General features: G+C 38.1%; 1 protein-coding gene across 2 annotated transcripts; it reads left to right on the top strand.

Moving 5' to 3' along the window:
• The first annotated feature begins 13,576 nt into the window (after nt 1-13,576).
• On the top strand, nt 13,577-25,581 carry AGR2 (anterior gradient 2, protein disulphide isomerase family member). Of its 2 annotated transcripts, none has more exons than XM_045565345.1 (8): nt 13,577-13,753; nt 17,139-17,275; nt 17,526-17,589; nt 17,702-17,754; nt 19,007-19,080; nt 21,131-21,194; nt 23,523-23,606; nt 25,280-25,581. In XM_045565345.1, the coding sequence occupies exons 2-8, from the start codon at nt 17,146-17,148 to the stop codon at nt 25,327-25,329; spliced, it is 519 nt and encodes a 172-aa protein (XP_045421301.1). In that variant the 5' UTR covers nt 13,577-13,753; nt 17,139-17,145; the 3' UTR covers nt 25,330-25,581. The 2 variants fall into 2 exon arrangements, with proteins under 2 accessions (XP_045421301.1, XP_045421302.1); XM_045565346.1 differs by having other exon boundaries at nt 13,585-13,735.
• Nucleotides 25,582-25,993: the final 412 nt, after the last annotated feature.

The raw sequence follows: 25,993 nt of genomic DNA, 5'->3' as shown, positions 1-25,993 counted from the left end.
CTGACTTCCCTCTGTGTGCCAGGCATCATATTAGATACCGGCCATTTGGTGGTGGGCAAAATAGAGCAGCGTTGAAGGGCTTGGTCTATACCGGTGGTTTTCAAATATTTTTTCTCTAAAATACTTTGTTCAAAAGAAGTTTTTGCTCAGAAGTCCACTGTGTAAAACAAAATATGAGAGTTGTTCTGAATGAGAATGGGGGCTGCTTAGTTTTTTCTTCCACGGGATGCTTCAGAGATTCTGCAAAACACTTTAGGCACCCTTGATTTTCATATGCTATGCTTTGAAACACACACACTTCTCAAACTTTCCCCAATTTTTGCCAACTGCTTTTTGCATTTTGTCCTCCCTCAATCATATGCTCCTTTATGCAAACTCTGGGCCAACTTTTATTTGGTGACAGCTGTGCCACTACAAAAGACTTGGTTTTGTTTTGTTTTTTTTTTAACAAAGTCAAGCATGAATCGGGTGTGCTGTGAGTCAGCTTATTCATAAGCAAGTAGCTTAGTAAATTCTCAGATTACAGATGTGAAGTGTCAGTGGCCAATCCTACAATAGCTTCTGAACAAATGGAACACTTTTAGCTTCCTCATATGTTGTGTATTATGAAGCTAAGATCTTAAAAAGACTCTTTAAAAATTCTATACAGATGCAGGTGAGAGAGATAAAAATTCTAAGTTTTAATTTAAATGACACACAGTTAAAAGGCACAGAAGTCACTCTTCATTTATATACACATATATATTCTTGCTTTTAATTATCTTCTATTTACTAAGATACCTACTATAAAGAAAGATAGATTGAAAGACTATTAAGAAACATTCATAAAGGTTTAACTCTAGAAGCTCAGTTATCCAGAAACTTCTGTAGCACTGAACAATTTTGAGGTGTAAGCATTTTTCCCCCCAGGATTACAGGCTCTCCCCCTCCCCATATATTTATCTCTTCAAAGTCTCCAGCTTGTTCTTAACGGAGGAAGAAGTTGTGTTATTTGTTTATGCAATCAACAATTGTCCATAAAGATGGAGTAACCAGAGAGAAGTGATGGCTAGAAAAGATGAAGAAGGAGTGAGTTTCATGCTGGGGATAATACATAACCTTTGCAGAGGCCTTACTGTGTTCCAGGCACTGTTCTTAATACACAGCAGATATTAACTCATTTGTTCTTTTAAAACACCCTGTGCAATAGCTACTATCTTATTCCTCACTTATCCATGAGAAAACTGAGCTACAGAGAGATTAAGAAACTTCCTAAGGTCCCTCAGCTAGTAGCCTGGGTCACACTAGGCACAATCTTTGTGACCCAGGCCCTCAACCCTGCATCACACCACCTAGGAGTGCTGCAGACTTCCCAGGCTAAAACAGGGCACTGATGATCACAGCTAAACACAAAGCCAGCTTTTGCGGTTGCCTATATCCCTATATTTCAAAAATTACCAGTAAGTTCTTCATCCTGAAAAATATCTCCTATACTGTTGGTAACCATGTCTGACATTCTATCATTAGTAGAATTTTATGGTTCTTTGCACAAGGCCCTTTCCTCCCTATCCCTGACTTATACATTAAGTTCCCTGGGAGCAGGTGCCATATCTCCCTCCTCTTTGCATCTCTCTGAGGCACCTAGCACGAGGCCATACACACAACTAAGTACAAAAGTAACTTTCTGTGTGCAAGGAGTCAAATTAAAATATCTTTGACCTTTAAAAGGAGTTCATCTTCAAGTATCCTAAAGATGCAAAGTGGATGACGACCTTAAGTCAGTATCAGCCAGGCCCTGGGCAGGGATGACTTTATCAGGTGACTTAGGAGGACCCCAGCCAAGCACAGGATGCTGCTGAAAGGTAGACTGGCAGAGCCTACTGGAGCAGGTGAGGTGGGTGTCAGGGAGCAGCTATGTGGGGTCCGCTTTTCCTAGGGCTGACCCTGGGAACAAAATATGCCCTCTCCCATACCCACCCCTAATCCAGCTCTACCCTTAAAACCAAAGAATCAGTTTACCCAAATAACTCCAGAGCTTCTGCCCAGTCTTCTCAGTTCCATGGAGATTGCACTTCATGCTGTCTCTGCACCAGGAAACCTACACCATCCTGCAGTGTTTCTCTGGCTGCATTTCCTATGCTGCCGGCCCCAACTCACATGGCTTTAGCCAAATGGCCTCTTCCACCCCCCCGGGGCAGGACTCTGCCCTGGCTCTTTCCTCTGCCTGACTGGCTCCTTCACCTGCTTCTCCATCAGGCCTTCCCTAAGCACAGTGTTTAAAATTAGACACCCTCTGCCAAAGCTCCATGTCCCGACTTGATTCATTTTCCTCCATCCTGGTGACCTCCATCTAACACTCCATATGTTTTACCAGCTTATTTTGTTTATTGTCTGCCTCTTTGCACAAGAATGTAAATTCCATGAAGCTGAGAATTTCACTCTGTTTTATTCACTGTTGAATCTATATGCTTAGAAAGTACCTGGAAATAGTGGGCACTTCCTAATTACTTTTTGATTGAATGAAGCTTTCTTCACCTTTACTAATTATTCATCACCACCAAAGATGCTGGTTATGTGCGCACACACACACTGCTGGATAGTATATTACACACATTAAAAACATGGCTAGTATTAAACACTGAGTTTTCTTGGAATAAAGATGGCACATCTTGGGAAATCTCCTCACTTTCCCTCTATCCCATCAGCTTATGTTCTCATTTATTTACACTAGGGCACACATATCCTGAATGCTATCATATCTCATTCCATAGACAAATATATAAAAGCAGGAAATAGAGGCTTTCTTCCACTTCTACAGGAAGCATTAGGGGCTATTGCCATTCTACCCACCCTGCATCAGGCACCCATCTGCTGCTCAGCAGCTCCGCAATCACCACCTGACTCAGCCCAGGCTTGCGCCAGCCCCTCCTCACCCCCTTGCCTTCCTCAGCCTCCCACTCACCAGTCAATACGAGTAAAGCCCAGGGCTATCTCCACCAAAACTTTAAGTAAAGCCACTCCCACATCACCATGCCAATAATCACTCCTCAGACAACACTCTTTACGCTGTCTCTCTGGATCCTCTTTTTCAGGGAGCAAATACTCAGGAAAAAGTAATCCCGAGAGAGAGCTTGCATTAACACAAATCAGTTCAGACCTGGATGCTGCAGGAGACTGGTTGCTTTTATTCCCAACTGCTTTCCAACTGATAGTTCTAGAAAACATTCAGAAACATCAAGTGGGTTCAGGAAACATGATTTTGGTGTAAAGAAGAAAGCTAAAACTGAGAGCTCTACTGAAACTATGGACCCTGGGGAAAAGGGGCTAGAAAAACAACTCAATAACCAGGAAACCCAGGAAAGAAACTTATCTTTTGCAGAGAGACGTATAAAGAAAATCAAAATAAAACAAAACATGCTCTCGTGAAAAAGCAAAATTATAAGTCTGTCCTATGTGTGGGTGTGAGAAAAAAGTTTATGCTATCCTCATTGTTCTAGAATCTTCTAAAGGAGAGCAATTAAAAAAAAAATGACCATGGACCAAAGATACCACTCAGGCATCTGCCAGACATAAACTCAAAAAGGTTCTTTAGAAAACTGTCTACAACCCAGCACACTGGACTCTAACAGAAAAATAATCCCCATGGAAGATGAGTTTACAAAAAGTATAGACCAATGCAAGAAAAATGTCCCCTCAAGGGACATTTTTCAACAAGTAGAACAAATAGGTTTGTTTAGCACTTCCATTTTAAATATGTTTAACTTATTAAAGAAATATTTAAAAGGAAAGAAACAATAAAGGTAGAATGCTATAAAAATAAACAGGTAGACTGGGAAAGAACCCAATAAAACTTCTAGAAATGAAAAATAAAACCAGATACTCTGTGGGAGGACTTGATGTGATTCCATTTGCATTCTATAAAAGGGAAACCTGGAGATGTCAAAAGGACAGCACTCTGCCCCAATTCTAGCAATGAGAAGGCTCAATACTTCTCTCTAGATCCCCAGTGGCATCATGCTAACAGCTCTGGTTCACACAACTTGCCATAACACAGCACTCTGCCTACTGAATGCACAGGCACCCTTGGAAGAGCAGCTTTGAGGACAGAAAGGCTGGCCACTGGGACAGATGCTGAGGGTGTAAAGAGCTCCAAGGGATCCTCCAGGTCATATTGTTCAGTGGAGGAGGCACTGTCCTGTGTCTTCTCCTTTTGCATTGAGCACTGAGTACAGGTATGACTCTAGAACTGCTTCTTTCTCAGACTTTAGATAACAAGACAGCGCAAACAATGCATTTCTGTGGTCATATCCTTGATGCTGGCCTGTGGTTGGAAATGAAATATAAAACTCTTTGTATTTAGTCAGCACCCCAGAATTCTGCCAATTAGCTAGCATAAACTGGCCCCCTGGACACTGCTTTTGCATTGGCAACTTCCTTCTTCTGAGCTTAATAAAGCTTTGTTGGGTTATTGCCTAACCTGAAATGCCCCCCCACCCCAGAGTGCCTTGCAAAAGAGAAAATGGCCACAAACTCTGAACCTCAGAATGGTGTGCAAAGCTCCTTCATGAGAGCTATCATTTGGAAAAATTCGGTACTAGTGTCGATCGTTAGTTCCACTGAAACCTGTGGTGTTTCCAAATGACAAGATGTCACAGGATGTAGTATTGTTTCTGGTATGATAAGCTTTGGGGATTAGTTTTTTTTTTAATTTTAATCTTTCTTGAATCACATATGCCAGAATAAATATTATATTATTTTATACATGGTCTGTGGTTTACTCTAGCTCAGAACATGTAGTCAGTCAATAAAGGAAGGCAGTTTTGCCAAAATTCAGTAGTGCATACTGTTCAAATGGTTACAAAGGTAACACCCATAAACCATAAAAACATAAATTTCATTTTTACTTATAAGAGTAATATTGTAGAAAAATTCTTTTTTAAAATACATGCCTTAGTAATCTCAAAGCAATCATTTTAGATCCTTTTATCAATTTTTCCATAATCCAGTAATACTAAACTATCTAAATGACTCTAATAGGCAAAACTATGTAGGAAAAGCTTATGATAAAAAGTTGACAAATAGTGCTGAAAGGAAAGTGGTGTAACCATGGCAACCAATTTACTACAAAGAATAAAAAGAACGTAAAACATCAGATGACTGACCAATTACATTTTGATAATATCATGCTTAATATATGAGCACCATCATAAAGCTTCAGAAACCATAGCTATAGATACTAACAATTGAAGATATACACTAAGATGTGCTTTCAGAAATTTTTATGACAGTTTCACAGCTTTTTCTGATTTATTTCCTTTCCGTCTTCAGGAAGTAATTAATCTCAGTTTTCTAAACTAATATAAGCTGTAAATGATATGGTTTGGACATGTCACATAGAAGTCATATGAAAGCACTTTGAGGAAATAAAGATTTTCATTTAAGGGCCATATAAAATGAGCTTGAGCTAGCCTAGTAAAAATGAACCAAATGAGACTAATCTTTAAGTCATAAACAAAATGTCCATGTATTCACTTGAAAAATTTTAAAAGCTATTTGTCTATCCATAGCTTGGTGTTTATCTTATTGTTAAGTCTAGCATTTTAAGCAAAGCAATCTTAATGATTCCATATGGAAATCTCCTTATAGAATATTTACATTTCATGCCCCAAATACATTCAGATATCCCTCAAACCATACTGGCAGCCTCAGGAAATTCATCACATTCATCAAATAGTTTAATGTTTATAGTAATTAGTTGGCTGAATTACTTGTGCTGAGAGAGCCTTTCATTTGGCAACCCAACATAAAATGGGAATAATAGAAAACTGGTTTAACTGTAATTAAAATATTCTTCTAAAATTACATCCTAAATATCTGCTAAATTGAAACACATTTTCCCCCATTGTGCAGAGCCTAAGAGCCTATAAATAATAAACAAATGGGATCTTTTCCTAAAATCACAGATTAGAAAAAAATGCAATGCTGTGAACATTGCAAAATTTAGTCTTGAAATGATGACGAGGTCTTACAGAAATCAGGAAGAAAGTAAATGGGACAAGTTCCTTCTCTGTTTGCTTTCTGGGCTGATCTACTGCTAAGAACTATGAGAATAAAGTTATCACAGAATGAGTCATATGGAAAACACACGAAAACAGAAGAATACTGAGAACATAGTATGTGTTATTCTCTCATTGGTACTTAACTTTAAGGATAAAACACAAGAACTAGACAGTGCAAAGCATCCCAAAATGGTCAGTTTGTGAAAGCAATAAGTGGTTCTGTTTTGTTTTTTTTTAAGTAACAATCACAGCAGTTTTTTTGAAATCCCCTAAGTTACTCAAACTCTGATTTTTGAAACCAATTCATTCATTTCAAGAAACAGTACAACAAAATCAATTGGAATAAAAGATCCACAGAAACATACTGACTGGAGACAGATTTGGTATCATAGATAACAATTATTTTGATCTTCTAAGAAATATATTCAGTTATATGCACAAAAATGAGGCTTTAGAAATTTATTACTACTTAACAGATGAAAAATTATAATAATAATACTTTTCCTTTGAGTCTATTTGTTTAATAGTAAAGAGTGTTTCCTGCTGTGGATTCAAAATATTAAAATCTATGGGATTTTGCTTGTTAAAGAAAACTTCACAAACTGAAGTATTACATGATATAATATACCATGGATTATATTTACCAAGATAATATTGATATGTAATATACTTTTTATTTCCATATTACATTGGTATTCATTTACTACTACTGTTCCTTACAAAACACCTGCCATTTCAGTATATAGATGGTTAGATAATAAGATAGAAAACTCTGGTTGTGACCATAAGACAACTGTTTACATTGGATAGCATAATAATAACATAATAGCTTTCAAAGGAGTAAGGTGGAAAAAAAAGAATCAGAAATTTCATAGGACCTAAGTCAAAGCAAAGCTATCCTCCAAGGTAAATTTAGGCTTTTGTAAAAAGTCACTTTAATGCTTCAGGAGAGATGACAACTTCTGACTGCATCTCTGCTTATTCAGTGCTCCACCCTAAGGAGTATATTTGCCATCTAACAATATTGACTCTAGGGTCAGACTCCAACTGCTAAGGACACGTCGCCTTAGTTGAAATCTCACCTTCATACATGGCTGAATAAGTTACTAAATTCAGATTTTTTTTTTAAATGACCCCTATTTCCAGCCTATTCAACTTCCTTAGTAGTATATCACTTTGATATGGGAAATTCAAAGTATATACTGAGATTATTCACTTCAAATTCCAAAAGAATGATGTTAATGTCTCCTTTCTAAATGTCCATCTTCAAAAAGATTAGAGTTCATGGGGAAATCACTTAATCACTTTGGAGGTTCATATATTTTAAATTACTTTTTATTCCTCCTTCCCTACAAAGTGTACCTCTACCATGATCTAAAAGGATTTCCAGCTGTGTGCCTTTATTCAGGGAAAACAAGATGCTTGAATGGTTGTGAGACTAGATTCCTTCCAGCTTAGTACAAGGTATAAAATTTCTGCTAGCCAGGAAGAAATATTAGATTATGCTATAAAACAAGTCTGGAGAGCTACATGCCAAATTCTAAAGCCGTGGGCTCCTTGAGAATGGCTAAGCATAGAAACTAGAACACTAGAGCAAAAGGTTTCAAACTGGGCTTTATGGATCCCTCAAAGAGATCTTTGCATTTGAATTCAGTATATAAGTAAACCCTCTGAAATAACTGTAAAATTATGTGTTCACATATATATACATTTTTGCTACAGAGAAAGTCAGTAGAGTTCATCATATAGACCATGTTATTTATTGTCCAAATCATAATATTTTTGAGACTAAAAGGAGACATTCTGAATTATTTTGCCCAGCAACAGGCTTAAACTGAAGCTCTTCTGGGCAAACTGGGAAGTATTTACCACCCTTATTCATGATCCCAGATGGGAATACCCTATTGCACCAAAGGATTAGGCTTTTTATTATTTAACACAAGCACTATTCTTGAATTTTGGTTTAAGACAACTGATTTTTATACAAGGTGTATCCTTCAAGTATCTGACTACAAGTCTCACCTGCATTTGACACTGGTTGCTGCCTTTTGGGGTTGCAGTTCCCACTAAACTTGCATTTAATGTCATGGCACCGTCCTGGATGTCCTCGTCATACTGTCTCTCTACTTTTTGTGCTTTCCAAGTACCTCTTTTCCTCACCCTCCTAAATGGATGCTTATTACCAGAGCTGGATGCTGAGTCTCCTGCTCTACACTTTCCCACAAGAAACACATCTAATTGCATGACATTAATATAACATATCAATGGCTGGTTCTCAGCCTTTACCCCATATCATGGTCCCAAACTTTAGAACTAGGAACCTTTGTCCCCCTGAGGAGTAAACCTGCTCCTCCCTCACTAGTCCTTGGAAAAGAACAGAAAGAAGAATAGAGTCGATGAAGTTACTCAAACCCATAGTATTAAGGCTTTTTGTTAAATTTTGGAAAATACGGGAATAACCTGTATTTGTCATTTAAGTGTTTGTAAGATTATAAAAGAAGCTTATATTTTAGACAATTCGAATATTAGTCTTGAGTTGTAAAGATATGCCTAGAATTAGAACTTTAATTGAAACATACAAAATAATTTATTGTGAATTATCTTTTGAAGGAAGACACAGTTCCGGCTGCAGGAGCAGTGGTCCGCTCACTCCTGCCCCTGATTCACCCCTGATCGCTCCCACCAAGGAACAAGTTTGTCAGGGAGCCATACTGTAGCTGTGAATTCTACAGATACTGGAAATAACACCCGTGGAGCCAGAGGTGGCAATTTACCAAATTAGAATTACTCTAACCAGCTGCAACATAAAATCCCTGGAGAAGGTGTGTGCCGACTTGATCACAGGTGCAAAGGAAACAAATCTCAGTGTAAAAGGACCAGTTCACATGCCTACCAAGACTATGAGAATCACTACAAGAAAAAATTCCTTGTGAAGGTTCTAAGACATGTGATCCATTCCAGATGAGAATCCACAAGCGGCGCATTGACTTGCACAGTCCTTCTGAGATTGTTAAACAATTACTTCCATTGGTATTGAGCCAGGAGTTGAAGTTGAAGTCACCATTGCAGATGCTTAAGTCAACTATCTTAATAAGTTGATTACCAGTTGTTAAAAATAATAATAATTTATTGTGAAGCCATATGAAAATAATTAATAAAACTTGATTTACTATGTAGTAATTTTTTATTTATGATATTTATAAGAGCTGCTAAACTGCTTAGAAAGGTTTTGCTAATTATGTTTGCAAATCTGTTGGGCATTTAGAAAGCTTAAGAGAATTAGATACGCTGGTATTAAAATTGTAGTTTAAACTAGTTAAAGAAATTTCATTAATGACGTTTATAAAATTGAATTTATTCTATTGAATTTATTTTTTAATTTATTGACTTTAATCCATTGAAATTAAATCTAGTTATTTTAGGTGAATTTAATCAATTAAAATTGAGCTGAGTCACTAAGAAACAAGTAAAACAGGTGCCTTATTTTTCTACCAATTTACTGTTTTCATAAGTAAAATATATTTTGTATACTTTATACAAGTATACACAATTTACATAATTTAAACTTTAACTTGTAGATTTAGAAAAAACTAGGTTCTAAAGTTTTTCAGCTTCAATACACAGAATACCAATTAAAAAGAAGTTGGAAACAATTATTTCTGGGTACAAAAGCCTCCTTCAGACAGTTTATCCTTAAGATAAAGTCAAATGACAACCAATGCTTCCTATATGCCAAAACACAAATTTTTATGTGTCTATTTCTCTAAGGTCGAGTTTAGAGAGAGCTTATTTATTCAGTAACTTGGTCTGCAGTTAGATACATGGTTTTGGTAAGTCTCCTTTGAGGCAGACCCCTTGAGTATAAGAAGTCATGTGCACTCCTCTCTGCACAAGGCTCATCATAATACAGTTTTGTGGAATTAGCATGCAGCTCAGGTTTATCTCATTGCTTCCTGCCATCAGAAGGCAGCCTGATGGACCGACAGAAATATTGCATTAATTATCAGCAACTATGGGAAATTTTAGGCCTTTTCTCATCAGCTTTGTGGCTTTAGACTAATTATGTCCACTCATCTGAGCCTATTCCTTTATTTTTTAAAGGAAAATAATGAAGTCTGGTGAGGTTCTTACGATGACAAATTAATTTTCAATAAATATGCCTTAAAAGTTTAAGCCTTATGATCGGCTATAATTAAAGAGTAATCAAAGATTCTGCTGTCGTGGAGTTAATAGACTGAGATCTAAATGATTGTAGTAAGAGAAGAAAGTGATACATTCTGTGTTTATAACTAATGTTTTTGAGTGCTTACTATGTGCTACGTACCATTCTAAGCACTTTATGTCTATTATATAATTTTCCACAGATTCTCCAAAGTAGGTCTTACCTTCCCCACTTTATAAGTGTCTAAAGTACAGAAAGGTTAAGGAATTTGCCTGGGTTAGTAAAGTGTCTAATAGTCATAAAGCTAATGTCACACTCAAACCAATCTGAATCTATCGTTTGCCCTCTTAACCCCGCCACAGTTCCTCTACAGGGTAAAGTCTAAACTCAGAATGGCATTAAAAGTCCCAGGCAAATAGCCCCCAAACACCTTTCCAACCCTATTGTCTATGAGCTACCCAGATGACTCTCATTTCAGCTAGGCTGGTCCTTAAATATCCCATAAACATATTTTGCAAATTCTGTATCACTGCATCCATTTGGAAACCTTGCTTTCTACCATCAATTTGAGCATTCTCGTGGATAACAATCTCTACCTCCTCTGAAAAATAATAACACCTGATATCTAGCATGTCCCTTTTTATATGCTATTCTCATGTGGATGGTTAGTATTTAGTGTGGTTCTGTCTTCATTTTTCAATTAGTTTACAAGTAACCTTAGAACAGGGACGATGTTGTAAACTTCCATGTGTTTTCCCCATGGCGTGGCTTATCACCCTGAATCGCAAGTATCCATGTATGTGTCTGGCTACCTCAGTAACTGACCATGTCTTTTGCATTTTTGTATTTTTAATGCCTGGCATAATATTTGCCACATAAATAGAGTTGATAAATATTTGGCAAAGAAATGAACGAGTGAATAAATGAAACAATGGAGTCTACTATACAATGCATACTGGATACTCAATAATTGCTAGTTATTATTCATAGGCCTCCAGATTTTATTCAAAATAGGAAAAACCTCACTTTAAAATATGTTCAAATGAGAACCTTTAATGTTATGATGACACAAACATTGAAAACACAAAGGTCTAATATTCACTTCATTATGATCATTGTTAGGGTCACTGGTACTGAGCTCAGTTTTACTTACCACACGTTATACCTGTATATCAAATTATCAAATTCTACTCAGAGAAATCCTACTCAGATATTATCCAACAACGTATTTTTAAAATATCAGGCAAATCCAAAAGATCGATCATGTGACTGTTAAAAGTAGTGAAGTTTAATAGCATGTAAGAAAAACCCCTCATCTGCCTGTCTCAGAGCATACTTGTACCATCTGCAAAACCCTGGTTGCTTCACACCAAGACTAATATGACAAAGATTCTGCAGCCACCACATGTGCAGGACATGCTCTAATAATTACCTCTTCCTTGCCATATCTTAGCCACTACGGCAAACACTGGCTTATACTGACAGTAGATTAGGCACAGAAGTATTACAGAATAATTGTTATGTCATTATAATTAATTATAACAAATCAGAGATGTTTTCAATTACCAAGTGTTATGGGTTCACTCGTGTTCCCTCAAATTTCAGACGTTAAAGTCCTAATCCCCAGTACCTCAGAATGTGACTGTATATGGAGATAGAGTCTTTAAAGAGGTAAATAAGTTAAAATAGGTCCTTTGCTTGCTCCTAATCCCATATGACTGGTGTCCTTATTTTTTTAAAAAACGTAAATTATGGCACAGACAGGTACAGAGAGACGCCCATGTGAAGACACAGGGAGAAGATGACCATCTGCAGGCCAAGGAGAGGAGGCCTCAGAAGAAACTAGCTCTGCCAACACTTAGATCGTGGACTTTTAGCCTCCAGAATTGTAAGAAAAGAAATTTCTGTTGTTTAAGCATCCCCGTCTGTGATATTTTATTATGGCAACCCTAGCAGACTAATACACCAGATATTTTCTCATTCCTTCACTCATGTAATATTTAAAACAATCCCATAAGCAATAGTATTCCCATTTTATAGACAGGGAAACTGAAGTTTCAGAGATGTTAAATGACATCTCTGAAATTATCAGTGAGTGCGCACCAGGAAGCAGGACCCAGACTGAAACCTGTCACTCCAAATCCCATCCACTTTGCAGTTTCAGTAGATAAGGGACTAGAGGACACCTGGGCTTTGGTCCCAGCTTTGCCCTAAACCTTTCTGAAGCTTGTGGTACCTTCAGAAAATCATTAATTTTTTTGACATCTTCATTTCTTCACTTGCAAAATGAAGGCGTTGAACTGAGTATTCCAATGACTGAACAGATTAGGTATCTACGTAAGAGCCTTTCTAGTGTTAAAAGTTTAGCTCAAATCATTGTTTTCAGGCAAACTCCTAAAGAAATTATCTCTGTAAACTCATTTAGAGTTGGAAGAAATTTCAATATTTTGAGAATTACTATTTTGCCCACACAATTCAAGGCTTTATTGAGAAAGTATATACACTTGAAAATGTTCTTGAAATATTTTGATCGTGACTCAAAAAATTTTAAGAAGTTATTTTTATAGGGCTTGCATTCCATTTCTGTTGTTAAAGATCTCTTTATTCTGAGCTTTTAAAGACTGCACATAGCTTCATGAACAAAATACAGGATTAACATTTTCTGACAAAAAGCTTAAGTTCCAGTCTTAAAAATCCTCAGTGAATAATTGAATAATCTTGAGTGAAAAAAAAAATAGTTGCAGACCTTAGTTTCTGGGTCTGAAAAATGGAGTAAATGATTACCTGCACACCTAGGAGGAAAGTTTGCCTTTAAATAAGAGAATATCTATGAAATACCTTTGAACTCTTTGGAGGGAAGTGACCGCATATCTTCAACGGCAAGATAATTATTACCAGCTCATAGCAGTAGGCTGTCTGTTTTCAATAACTTCCTCAGCTTTGAAATATTGTATTGATTTGTATTTTCTTCATACCTGCAGTTAAGGTGTATATATTTTTTTGACAGGAGGAGGGAAGTGTATCATGGAAAATAATTTGTATCATAATGGAGTTTGGCAGGTTATATGACTAAAGGGGTTAGAATTGTGAATCATCTCTGTGTGTTCTCAACTAAATAAAGGCAATCTGCCCAAGGGAGAGAAAAAAAAAAATCTACAACCCACATACTCCATCCAATCACGTAAAGACAAATCAGTCTTCAGGCAAATCAAAAGTCTTCATTTCAAGCTTACCTGGACTTGGCACTCTGCCCACAGTTTCCAAACTACTTAACAATGTATTTTCACAAGCAGTTAAAAACATACCTACTGAAAAGCATACCTTTGCAACGTTATTTTTAAAAACAAGGAACTCTTTAACCCAGGGAAGACAATCTCTTGGGAAAATGAAGGTTCGTTTCCGAGTTAGCAACATGTAAATACAGGATTAGTGGGTGGGATTGAGGTGCGCCTCTGTGCATAAATAGAAGCTGGCGCTGCCCCGGCACACTCAGAAGCTTGGACCACATCCTGGCCGGCTGACTCACACAAGGCAGGTGGGTGGGGAAGTACAGGTAAGGCTCCTGATAATAGCTGTGAACCTGTGCTTGCTAGAATGAGTATTGGACTCTGCTCTGTAACGTTGCAGGCAACCAACAGAGATGTGCAAGTTTCCAAGGGCAAGGAAGTGGGATTTGGAGAGGGAATAATGGAATTTCCACCAAAGGCTTACTGGGGCCTTTCTTTTGCCAGAACTGTCAGAGTGTTATGTTCCTGAGCTGGTTCAAAGTAATGCTTTCTCCTTCAGGAAACAAGACGTTTAAGAGTAGGTGAACTGTAGGAGTTTTTAAGCCTGGGACTGGGCCCAGGGATTTCTGTCCCAGTTGCCATCTAATGCCCTGGCTTCTGTCCCCCTGGCTAAAGCAAAGGCCCGTGGGCTCCTCAACTGTGACACCACAGCTCAGATTGCCACTTGGAATATCTTATTGCAAATCAGGAAACAATTTTCTCTCTCTGTCTGGTGTAAAGATACTGTTGTTGCCTCTTCAGTCTTTAAATTCATGGGATAGACTGTTAAAGAGTTGGTTGCCTTCCTGAAACATACACGGACAATGAAACGTCCTGCAAGTTCATTCCTTGCTAAAGACAAGACCAGGATATAGTGACCAGTAAAAAGTCCTGGTTTCACAGTATGTGTATGTGTGTGCATGTGCGTGTGTCTCCATATTATCAACATCTTCCACGGTTAGCATTGTATTTTGAGGTGATTTATGCAGGAAGTGTGCATAGCAGGGTCTATTCATATTTTGAAAACTCAGTAGAGTGAATCTCAGAAAGTCACCCCAGCGCAGGATGTTTGTACAGCAGGAGTCATATTAGCCTTCCTTGAGTCATCCTGCCATAAAACACAAACAATAATGTATCAATAGTTTCAACCTGTAATCTGTGGAGCTGTAGCAAGGGGTCCTAATAGTTACTGTACAATTGCCAATGGACTAAATATGTAAAATGTTTCACCACTGATTTACGTTATTTTTTCAAATACACATAGATGCTATGATAAATAAAATACAGAATCAGATGTTTGTTGACAAATTAGTAGTTATTTGCCATGATATATTTCTGAACCAGCTAATATTCCAAAAGTATAATTATTCTCATATAAAAGTTCTTGATTTTTTAGGGCTGAGTATTATTGGCTCATAGTACACTTGAGTTGTTTTCGCGGAACTCTAGAAGACAAAAATTGACACAGGCATTTCCACATCTTTATGGGTGTAGAAAATAAAGTACATTCCTGCTTTTTGCTTATATCATTTCTGAGTAAGATATTTTGTGGCTACATACTATGACTTGGAAGTAAGTGGTCAGTTTAATACAAGGCATCATTTGGATTTGGCAACTTAGTAACACCTTTTTTTAAAATCAACTAATGCTTAGCAAACGTTCCCACCCAAGCTATCAGATAGTGAAAAACTCCCCTCTTAAAAACATTAAGCAATGAGAGTCCATCCCACATCCTAAGAGTTTGACTTAATTCAAAACCTACACCAATATTAGAATTAGATGCTGTAGTTTCATATTTCCTTTTAAGCAATTTCAGTATTTGGCTTTACCAGAATCCCAAGTCTCTAGCTTTCCATGTTATGGCCCTGGATAACCTTTGTGATTTGTGAGTGCAACTCACTTTGATTGCTAGCTCCGTCCCTCCTTCTCTCCTCCCTCATGGAACTTATCTTACCATTCACTTTCCTGTTGATAAGCATTGGCTTCCACTTTTCCTAGGAATCAACCGTGGAGTACCAAAAAGGAAAAAAGAATTTGACAAAGAGATAATCATGGGGTTTATTTCTCTGTGTCAGGAATCTCACTGAATACTTCTGTGCACTTTTGCTCGTGCCCACCACCACCTATCTATACAGGCCCACACAGAGTCAAAGAATGTTTCACTGGAAGAAACTTGGCATCGATATGTCTTAGGGCTAATATAGAGTTAATTCAGAGCTAATTTAGAGTTTGAGTAAATGTTACACTAGGGAGTGAGTTGTGTGGGTGCAAGTCTTCAGTTAAGTGACAAAGATGGCAGGTTCTAAATGAAATAAAGAATAATTTTATTCCTATCTCATTCTTCAATGGCAATGTCTCCATTTTAAGGGAAGGTTAAAGAAGTGTGTATGTTTAGGGTAATCGTTTCCAGGAGGGAAGATGGGAGCCAGCACTGCAAAATAGCAAAATCCAGAAGCCTTTCTTTTGGGCCCATCTCATAAATCTTTTCATCTTTCTTAACTTCAGATTCTTTATCTATACAACAAGGCAATGAGGAGGTGGAAAAAGAGGAGATGATTCCTAAGACACCTTCCAGTACTATATTTTTTGACCTGCTCTGTTTCAGATCTGGGCCAGTTCACCCCCTCCTTAGGCAACCTCGTGGCCCCCCACTCCCAGGAGGTCACCATACTGATGCCAAACTTAGTACGGACACCCCATTGGCATAATGCACTACGGCCCAGAACTCCTGGATTCAAGTGATCCTCCGGCCTCAGCCTCCTGGGTAGCTGGGACTACAGGCACGCGCCACCGCATCCGGCAATATTTTTTAAATATGAAATTTAAATGTAAATTTCCTTAGCTATAAGAGTATATACATCTATTTAGCTATCTACTTCCTTAAAGTATAGCTATATTTATCTATTTATATATAGATGTATATCTATGTACATAATTCCACATCTGTAGAGATCTACATCTTTGTATCTATATCAATGTCGACAGATACATATACTATATACAGACAGTCCCCAACTTATGTTTCAGCTTAACAATTTTGTGACTTTATGATGGTGTGTACTCAGTAGAAACTGTACTTCAATTTACCCATACTCCTCTGTTTTTAACTCTCAGTATTCAATACATTACATGAGATATTCAATACTTTATTATAAAATAGGCTTTGTGTTAGATGATTTTGCATAACTGTAGGCTAATGTAAGTGTTCTGAACAGGTTTAAGGTAGGCTGGGCTACTACGCTGTTCGGCTGGTCAGGTGTATTACATCGGTCCCCCCTTATCCATGGGGGATACATTGCAAGACCCCTAGTAGATGCCTGAAAGTGCAGATAGTATTAAACTCTATATGTACTGTGGTTTTTTTCTATACATACATACCTATGATAAAGTTTAATTTATAAATTAAGCACAATAAGATATTTATAATAAAAAATAGAACAATTATAATATACTGTAATGAAAGTAATATGAATGTGGTCTCTCTCTCAAAACATCTTACTGTGCTGCACTCAGGAAAGATGGCCATTTACTCCAATCTCACGTGTCCAAACTCAACAGAGCCTCAGTTCCTGTTGTATTCCACCCTTTTGATGCAATCTGCAAATCTTAAAGATCGCTAATTCCTTTTGGGTTTTTTTTTTTTTTTGACTTTTTGTTTGTTTTCCATATCAGATTAGCCATGGAAAAAATTTCAGTGTCAGCATTCTTGCTCCTGGTGGCCCTCTCCTACACTCTGGCCAAAGATACCACAGTCAAACCTGGAGCTAAAAAGGACTCTCAACCCAAACTGCCCCAGACCCTCTCCAGAGGTAAGAGTCAGCTTCTTATCAGCTTCCAACTGCTACTTAATTGGGAAAGGTTTCCTAACTCTTAGTGCTGAAACTTGTGTGTTGGACATATTTTGGTATGTGTTCCTTCTAGATTATTTCTACTTTCCTTGAGGTTTTTCTTCTTCTTTAGTATCAAGAATATATTTATCCCAGTCTTTATCATTGCTTTTCAACAGCTTTGGGTCTGAAATTATAAAAGCTTAAAATATACTGGTTCATTTTGTTTTAGGTTGGGGTGATCAACTCTTCTGGACTCAGACATATGAGGAAGCTTTATACCAATCCAAGACAAGGTAAGGATGAGGGCTACACGGAGCTCTCTCAAAGCTCTCAAGAGCACCATCTAGTGACACCTAGATATACATGAAATCTCATTAAAATTTATCCAATCTCTGTCTCTTAAAGCAACAAACCCTTGATGATTATTCATCACTTGGATGAATGCCCACACAGTCAAGGTAATGTATTCTTCTAAATATGACTTGTTACAGCCTTTTAGCTTTAGGTCCAGGGTTCAGATCACTCATCTTTGTATCCGTAGAACCTAGCACAGTTGAATAAGAAAGAGTATTTTGTGTAATAAAAACATATATCAAGGTAACTTCAAATATTTCCATGTTTGTGCATATTTTAAAAAACAACCTCCAGGATTTATCCTCAACATCTTCATTTCTCTTATATCCCACATCCACTACATCAGTAAACACTGTCTTTACCTTCAAAATATATCCTAAAACTAGCACCAGCTTTACGGGCATGCAACCAGTGTGGTCACACAGGGCCCAGAACCTGGTTTAATGCTCTCCTGTCACTGTCTTAAAATTCTTAATAATTCTTGAACAAGGGGCTCTACATTTTCATTTTGCATTGGGCCTAATGTATTACGTAGCTGGTCTCGCCAAACCCATCCACTTCCTATTGCCTTCCTGGTCCAAGCCAAGATCAGGTCTTGCCTAAACTAATATAACAGGTACCTAACTGCTCACCCTATAGCCAGTTTTCCACACAGAAGCCAGAGTGAGGCTGTTAAACATAAGTCAGATCATATCATTCATGTGTTCAAGTGGTAAAATTAAATCCAAATTCCTGACCTTGACCTATACGGCTGGACATGACCTAATACCTATCTTTCCTTTCCTACCACTCTTCTCTTGCATTCTCCATTCTCTCTAGCCTGGCCTTCATGCTCTTCCTCAAACATCTGAGCTCATTCCCACCTCAAAGATATTGCCCTTGCAGTTCCCTCAAAATGGATCACTCCTTCATGTCAGTGTTACCTTCTCAGAGACATCTACCCTGACCACCCCATAGTTCTTAAACCCCTTGCTTGCTTTAGTTTTCTTCAAAGCACATATCTACACCTGAAATTATCTATTTATTTGCTTATTTGTTTATGACAGGTCTCCTACCCAAGCATTTGAGCTCTATGAACAAAGCACATGCTTTTTTCCCCCACGGCACTATGCCTAGTGCATAATACAGTGCTGACCACATAGTAACCATTCAATAATCGTAAGCTGGAAAGAAATAAATGGATGAGTGAATGCAAAAAGCAGAGGTAGTCAATGCTGTACATATTAACTTCACTAATCATTTGCTGACAAAGTAGAATATTGTATTTAAAATGCAATTCAACATAAAATATAACAGAGAACAATGGTTTTAACCAATGCTAATATGGATGGTTAATGATTTTTCTATGTATTACAGCTTTAAAGAAAGTGTTTGCTGAAAGTAAAGATATCCAGAAATTAGCAGAACAGTTTGTCCTCCTCAATCTAGTGGTAAGTTGACTTTTCATCACCATTAACATTCCCCCTTGGCTCATTATCTGCAATGGATGATTCATTTATCCTATACGTCTTAGTCATACCGCATTAACTGGGATCTCTTCCAGATATCCCATCTCATAGATTGGAGAGAAAAAAAGATATTTCATTTTATTTATAATCCATCTGACATATCTGTTTTTACGTAGTAATTAATAATCTTAGGTTGCCTGAAAAATACTCTTCTGTGGTCAGTATTTTCTCTGTTGCTATAATAACTGGAAGGTTTTTGTATTTTGCAAATTACTCTCTCTGCCATTCCCCTACACTCCTGGCTTCTCTGCACTCATTTTTAATCCCCGTCTGTTCTCTCTCCGGAGGAGATAGCTGTCTGGCTTTCCCAGTCCAGTCGTGGCCTCTTGTGCTTTAGCTTCATGCATTCTCATCTTACTTCACCATCACCACCCCTATTTCTACTGCACACAAATGGGTTCCATTTTCCTTCTGAATGCAAACAAACAAAAATGATGCTATCTAATCATATGTCCCCATGATCCCCCCACCCCAAACACAGCATGGCTTCTTTATAGATCGATCCACACCAGCAGTTCTTCCTTGCCTCCCTGCCATGGGCTCCTCACCCTCTTTCCACCACTAAACGTTAGTGACTTGATGAATCTCTACTTGACCCACTTCTCTTTTCATAGTTTATATTCTCTGTGGACAACATCATCTCCACCTGCCTCTAATCAATTCCTACACACAGATAATTTCTATATCTGACCCAAACATGCAACAACTTCCAACTCGTCTATCCAACCATATTCCAGACATCTCATAATTAGCTTGAACCCAATATGTTCTACCCTGAAGTAATCACCTTGGTTCAAGCTTTTCAAATAGCTCTTCTTGCTCTATCCACTATTTCATTTAAAGTGGTACTATTCTAGATTGGACTCTCCTCAGCTATAAGCATTCAAGAAGCTCTGCCCTTCTAAAGTCTAAATATTCATGCTATTAGTCACTTCTCTATAAACTCAGTACCACTATTTTAGGGTAAGCCTTTTTCACTTTGCCTACCTTACTGTAGTATTACTAAATAGCTTCCTGCCTACAAGATAAACCCTGTCTAATCCCAGATGGCTGTCAGGGTAATTATTTTAAAGACCAAACTGAGGTCACGGTGCCTCCTGTAACATCCTTCCAATGGTTCTTAACTATTTCTAAACAAACAAAAACACTGTGGCACGGTGTGCACAGGCATCCACAAGCTGGCTCCGGAAGTAGCTCTAGCACCTTCTCTCACCACTGCCCTCATGCATTTCAGTCCTTCCCAAGCGCTTGGTCAGAAGAGAAAGTGCTATGCCTTTGCTCTCCATACCTTTACACATGCTCTTTACCCTGCGTGGAGTGGCCTTCTTTTCCACGTAACTGGCTCCTGTTCATTTTTTAGGATTCCTCCTCACCCACTTTAGAAAGTCCTAGTGGAACCTGAATCCTGGGCTAGTGTTTTGCGCTGAGCACCCATTCCACCTGCACATCCTCCATCGTAACATTTCACCCTCTGAATCCTCAATATTCATTTTCCTACCTGTTATCTCTCAATAGACAGTGCATTCATTAAGGATAAACATTGCGCCTTGCTAAATAAATAAAATTCTAAATCAAAATTGCTAAATGGATAATGAATATTCAAGAAAATCCTGTGTTTGTAATTTCTCCAGAAATGACTTCTGCTTTTTTCATTAATCAGTATCCTCCCACCTCATCCAAGATGTCTTCCCCAAACACAACAACTCCTTCCAAATTCTCCCTTTTCAAACTTCTTTGCTGTTTATCACATCCATTCTGCATTTTACCTCGTTTTCCACATCACATGCTGCTCTACTTATTATTTCATGCCTGTAACTTGTCTCCCCATCTACATTATCAAACTCCTTGTGGAATACGTGTGCCCTGTGATTTCTTAAGGTGCCTCGCCCAGTCGTGGACACACCCTTGTGTTAACAAGTTTGAAAATAACTGAAGAGTAAACTAAAAGCTGCTTTCTTTTTTTAAATCTTAGTATGAAACAACTGACAAGCATCTTTCTCCCGATGGCCAGTATGTCCCCAGGATAATGTTTGTTGGTAAGTGATGAGATGACACAGTCTGAAGGTAACAGGTGCTGCTATACCCCTTCCCCTGTCCTCCCACCTCACCTGCCACTTCACCATGGCCAATGTCATTACTGAGCTCTGGCAAGGGGTAGAACATTCCTTGAAGCCCCACGACATATTTTTCATTAGAAAATGTGAGCTTCTACCTATTTCCACAGAAGACTTTCTTTCTCATCTGCTACTTTTAACTTTTGATCTTCTGCCACAATACATCTGGGAAGAAACACCTTGTTGGCTGTTTAAATATACTGATAATTTTCCTGAATACATCAAGCCTGCCAATATTTATTTTTTAATCAGGCAAACTTTCCATTTGTGTGTCGGATTTTTCTTTTTCGCATTTCTGATCATTATTTTTAGGGAAGTTAGGAATAGGGGTTGGGGGAAAAAAAATGAGAGGAGCCACACTCCCTCCTAACACAGGACTTTGCATATGCTTTTCCCTCTGCTGGCAGCTTTTCCTGCTTCCTCTCTGTCCCCCAAGGTCACCTCCTTAACTCCACAGTCGTCACTGCCATTCACTGACCTGGTGAAATCTTCACTATGTGCTCTTGTGGCATGATTATTGATCACCCTTTCCTCAATCATAATTTAGTATTTGTTGGGTGATTCTGTAATAAATATTTCCCCCACAGAACTATAAGCCCCATGGGGCAGGGACTGTACCTATTTCTTCTCACCATCATGTTCTCAGCAGGCACCTGTGGCAGGTTCTCAATAAATATCCGTTGAATTATTGAATGAACCCATTGAGTTTGGCATTCTTCAAAGTCCTACTGATTTAAGGATAATCCATGATTAAATCCATCATGTAGCAGAGCTCACGCTGAGTGGTTCACCTATGTAATTCATTAACGTTTCCATTAAATGTATAAAACAGAGGAAAGAAAAACAAGTGGTGGGGGAAAAAAGGAGGAAGGCTGACCTTAGAGCACTAATTTGATAGATTTGATTCTGTCAGAATTTAGAATATTTGGAATCCTAACATTGAAAGGATATTCATAGGTTGTTCAGTCATACCTTGTGCAGGAATCCTTGTCACGGTATCTCTATTGAAGGGCATTTTAACACGTTCAGTTCCTTCAGTCGTAAGAACCAACGTCAAGGCGGCTTTCCAGCTCATTCTCCACTCTGGCTGCCCATTAGAATCACCTGGAGGATTTTAACAATCAAGCCCTCCGGGCCACACCTCAAACCAATTAAGTCAGAATCTCTGGGTGTCAGCAGGCATCAAAGTTGTTACAGTTCTCCAGGTGATTGCAATGTATGAGCCATGGGTTGGGTATTTAAAAAGCCATTCTTATGTTGATTTGTTACAAAGATTTGTAATACAAACATTGTCTTTGTTTCTTCTGCACCAAGCAGAAGTATAGTCAGTCTTAATTCTGGTGAATAAATGAACCTCTGCTTCTTGTAATTTATGTCTGTTGGAACTGGTCCAGCATTCTGAAATGACGGAGATTGTCCACCCCAGTACCGGTGACAGACTGCAAATGTGCAGATGGTTCTCAGGTGTTCTCTTCATCTCATTTTCAGGACACACGTCTTAGGTTCTTTCAATCACTTCTCTCAAGGCAAGGTTTCCAAACTTCTCTATCCTACAACCTCCCTTTTGGATGCACCTTAATTTTAAAATACCCCTTTTTTCTCATTAATTAGATAAAGTCAAGTTAAATATAAAACATGACAAAATGGATTTTAATTTAGAGGAATATAAGTATACATAAGAGAAGACTTAAATCCCTATTTTTAAAATGCACCTAATGAACAGTAAAGTAAAAAAAAAAAAATAGGGCACTATATACTTATTCGACCTTTGCTCTTCTTAAGGGCTTGTGTTCTTTTATTCATTACAAAAAAAAAAACCCTTTCATTTTGAAAATTGACATTGGATATGGGTTTCTAATTATTTAGGCTGCTCTTGGTAAACATGTCAACTACAAGGTAGTCATTTCAAAGTTTTAAAATAATTTTGCACTAAAGAATGTTACAGTTTTCACCAGAAAAACATCACACTACTCTCAAAATATATATTATTCTGTTTTCATGTTGCTATAGATAGGATGGCAGGGTTCATAACCTTTGCCACAAATAGCACTGCGCAGCTGTTGAATGTTCCCGGCTTAACTGCCAGAGGCTGGGTAGCAGAGTGGACGGAACAGAGCTTGATCCAGTGGGGACACACACTGTGTGTGTTCCTTCACAGGACACAGCTATGTAGGCTTTGGCTATGTCAGGCAATAAATAGAGGTTATTTGAAAACAAAGCATTCCATTCCCTTTTGCTTTATCTTTGCAGACCCATCCCTGACAGTTAGAGCCGACATCACTGGAAGATATTCAAATCGTCTCTATGCTTACGAACCTTCAGATATACCTCTACGTAAGTGTTACCTCCAACTTGGATAGTGTCTAAGTGTTGACCATCTCTATTGCGATAGTGATGGGACAAGGGGCAGCATGGTGAGGTGACAGAGAGCTCTGCTTAGGGAAGCCAGAGACTCAGTTTGACCCTAACTGGCCGTGTGTCCTCAGGCAAATCATACTTTCTTTCCATCTCAGGTTTGTGGGTTTGTTTGCTTTTTAATCTCAATTGAAGATGAATTATTTAGATTAGGTATCTTTTTCTCTCAGAGGATTCTATGACCACATTACCTGCTTTTCAGGTTTTCTGTTAGGCATACTAACACACACTCCTTCCATCACAGATTTGAGTGCAATCGTTGTCATAATCTGCATGGGTTTTTTTTTCCAAATAACAAAAGTGAAATAATTTAGTCCAGCTTGAAGTTAAATTCAGGCTCAATTTAAAGATCAGGAGGAAAGATGATCCAAATAGTTACCAAGATACTCACTTTCCCTGTGGTTGCTGTGGTTGCTGCAGGCGGGGGACTGACTTCAGGCAGATGAGGTACCTAACTGGAAGGCTATACTTAGCTGTGACATCTGATTAGAAAATTGGCTTTTATCCTAGGAACCAATAATTCTGGTCAATTAGTAGTGGCTGCCCACAACTACACTGCCCATTGGCCACATGTTACCAATTTAAAATTAAAATTGAAAATTCAGTTCTTTAGTCACACCAGCCACATTCCAAGTGCTCAATGCCCAGACACTGAGTATCATCTCAGAAATTTCTATTGGTCCACACTGACTTAGAACGTCATGTTGGGGAGGAGTGTGAGGTTGTCTGGGCAGCAGGAAAGATCCTCACAGCCCACTAGCAGTGTTTCCAGTGGGTGCTGGGAGGACCGGGGAAAGCACATTCCAAGTAGTATTGGCCATTTTGGACAATATCATATACCTTAATGCGACAAAACTCCTTAAAGGCAGGTATCTTACACAAGTAATATCATAGTGCCTTGTGGAACAGGCATTTAATAAGTAACTGTAGAAAGAGTGAATAAGCAGCTGCTGAGTGCCTATTACATGGACATCTTATTTTAGTAGATCACAAACCTCACTTTCATGAACTGCTGCTGAAGGAACAGTGTTCTAGAGTTTGGGCTCTGGAGCAGTAGCTTCATCACTGGTTAGCTGTGTGACCTTGAGTAAGCTACTCAGCCTCTCTGTGCCTGTTTCATTACATAAAAATAAAGTTCTAATAGAGTTTTTGTAGGGATTAAAGCAATTCATGCATGTAAAGCATTTGGTTTGCCATTACTTATAATTTATATTCCACCTACTTCTGAAGCAATTTTCAGGAGCTGCACACACCTACTAATAGATATTTCTTATACACATGATATACAATTTACTTCTAAATTAGCCAAGATTATTTCCTACTGATGGAATGTATAAAGGGATTCTCTTGCAAGTGGGGATTGGAGAAGGAAGATACGAGAAGAAATGAATACACTAGAGAACTCGATTATGTCACAAAAGCCATTTCATATAATTTTAGAAAAAATTTACAGTAAGATTAGCAACTATTTACTCTATGATTAAACAGTACCCCATTAAACAATGAACAGACAACCCAAGTTTGGGGTTTCTTCTATCTATTCATGTAATTTTTGATGACATCTTGACTCTCCTAATTTTATCCCCCATTAGTGCTTGACAACATGAGGAAAGCTCTCAAGTTGCTGAAGACTGAATTGTAAAGCAAATACAAAATCTGCAAGCTTTTCCCTCTGTGTTAGACCTTGAGACTTGAAACCAGAAGAGATCTGAGAAGACTGGAGAATGCAGAAGCACTGTTGGACACACTGATTAGATTATGGTGTGATGTTACACCTATTTTTTTAAAAAAAATTTGGTTTCAAGTATTCATGTATAAAAACAATATTCTATACTACCATAGTGAGCCATGATTTTCTAAAAAATAAATCCTTTTGGGGGTGTTCTAACTAAAATTTTGGAGTTTTTGTCCTCCCAACTTGGTCTTTCACAGAAAAGCCAACTGGTTTGTTCATCAAATAGGATTCCTGGACACACCCAAACTGCTCAAGGAAGGGACAAAACAAAACTAGTTCAAATGATGAAGACCAAAGACAATCAAAGGCCCATTTCACTGCACTACAGGTTCCCACTGGGTGACGAGATGTAGGCATAAGGTTAATAAACAGAAGTCTCAAACAGCATGTGATTTAGCATGAAAGAACATCTTGAAAGACAGCCCAAGAAAATCGGGTCACTCCTAAGAGACAACCCTCCCCACCCTGGTCGGAAACTCTTATGTACACACTTTAATAATTCAATTTTAGTCAGATTTTTCCCAACTTAATGCTCTCAGGGAAGGTCTCTGGCAGGTAGCTTTCTCCTTCA

The sequence above is a fragment of the Lemur catta genome, chromosome 11 (assembly GCF_020740605.2).
Source record: "Lemur catta isolate mLemCat1 chromosome 11, mLemCat1.pri, whole genome shotgun sequence".
Taxonomy (NCBI): Eukaryota; Metazoa; Chordata; class Mammalia; order Primates; family Lemuridae; genus Lemur; species Lemur catta.
The sequence above is the reverse complement of the archived record's forward strand: the minus strand, read 5'-3'. Positions and strand labels throughout refer to the sequence as shown.

Coding starts and splice junctions, on each gene's coding strand:
- AGR2 (XM_045565345.1), top strand. CDS start 17,146: ATGGAAAAAATTTCAGTGTCAGCATTCTTGCTCCTGGTGGCCCTCTCC. Junction 17,590..17,701: donor TTATACCAATCCAAGACAAG/GTAAGGATGAGG, acceptor TGTCTCTTAAAG/CAACAAACCCTTGATGATTA. Junction 19,081..21,130: donor TTGTCCTCCTCAATCTAGTG/GTAAGTTGACTT, acceptor TTTAAATCTTAG/TATGAAACAACTGACAAGCA.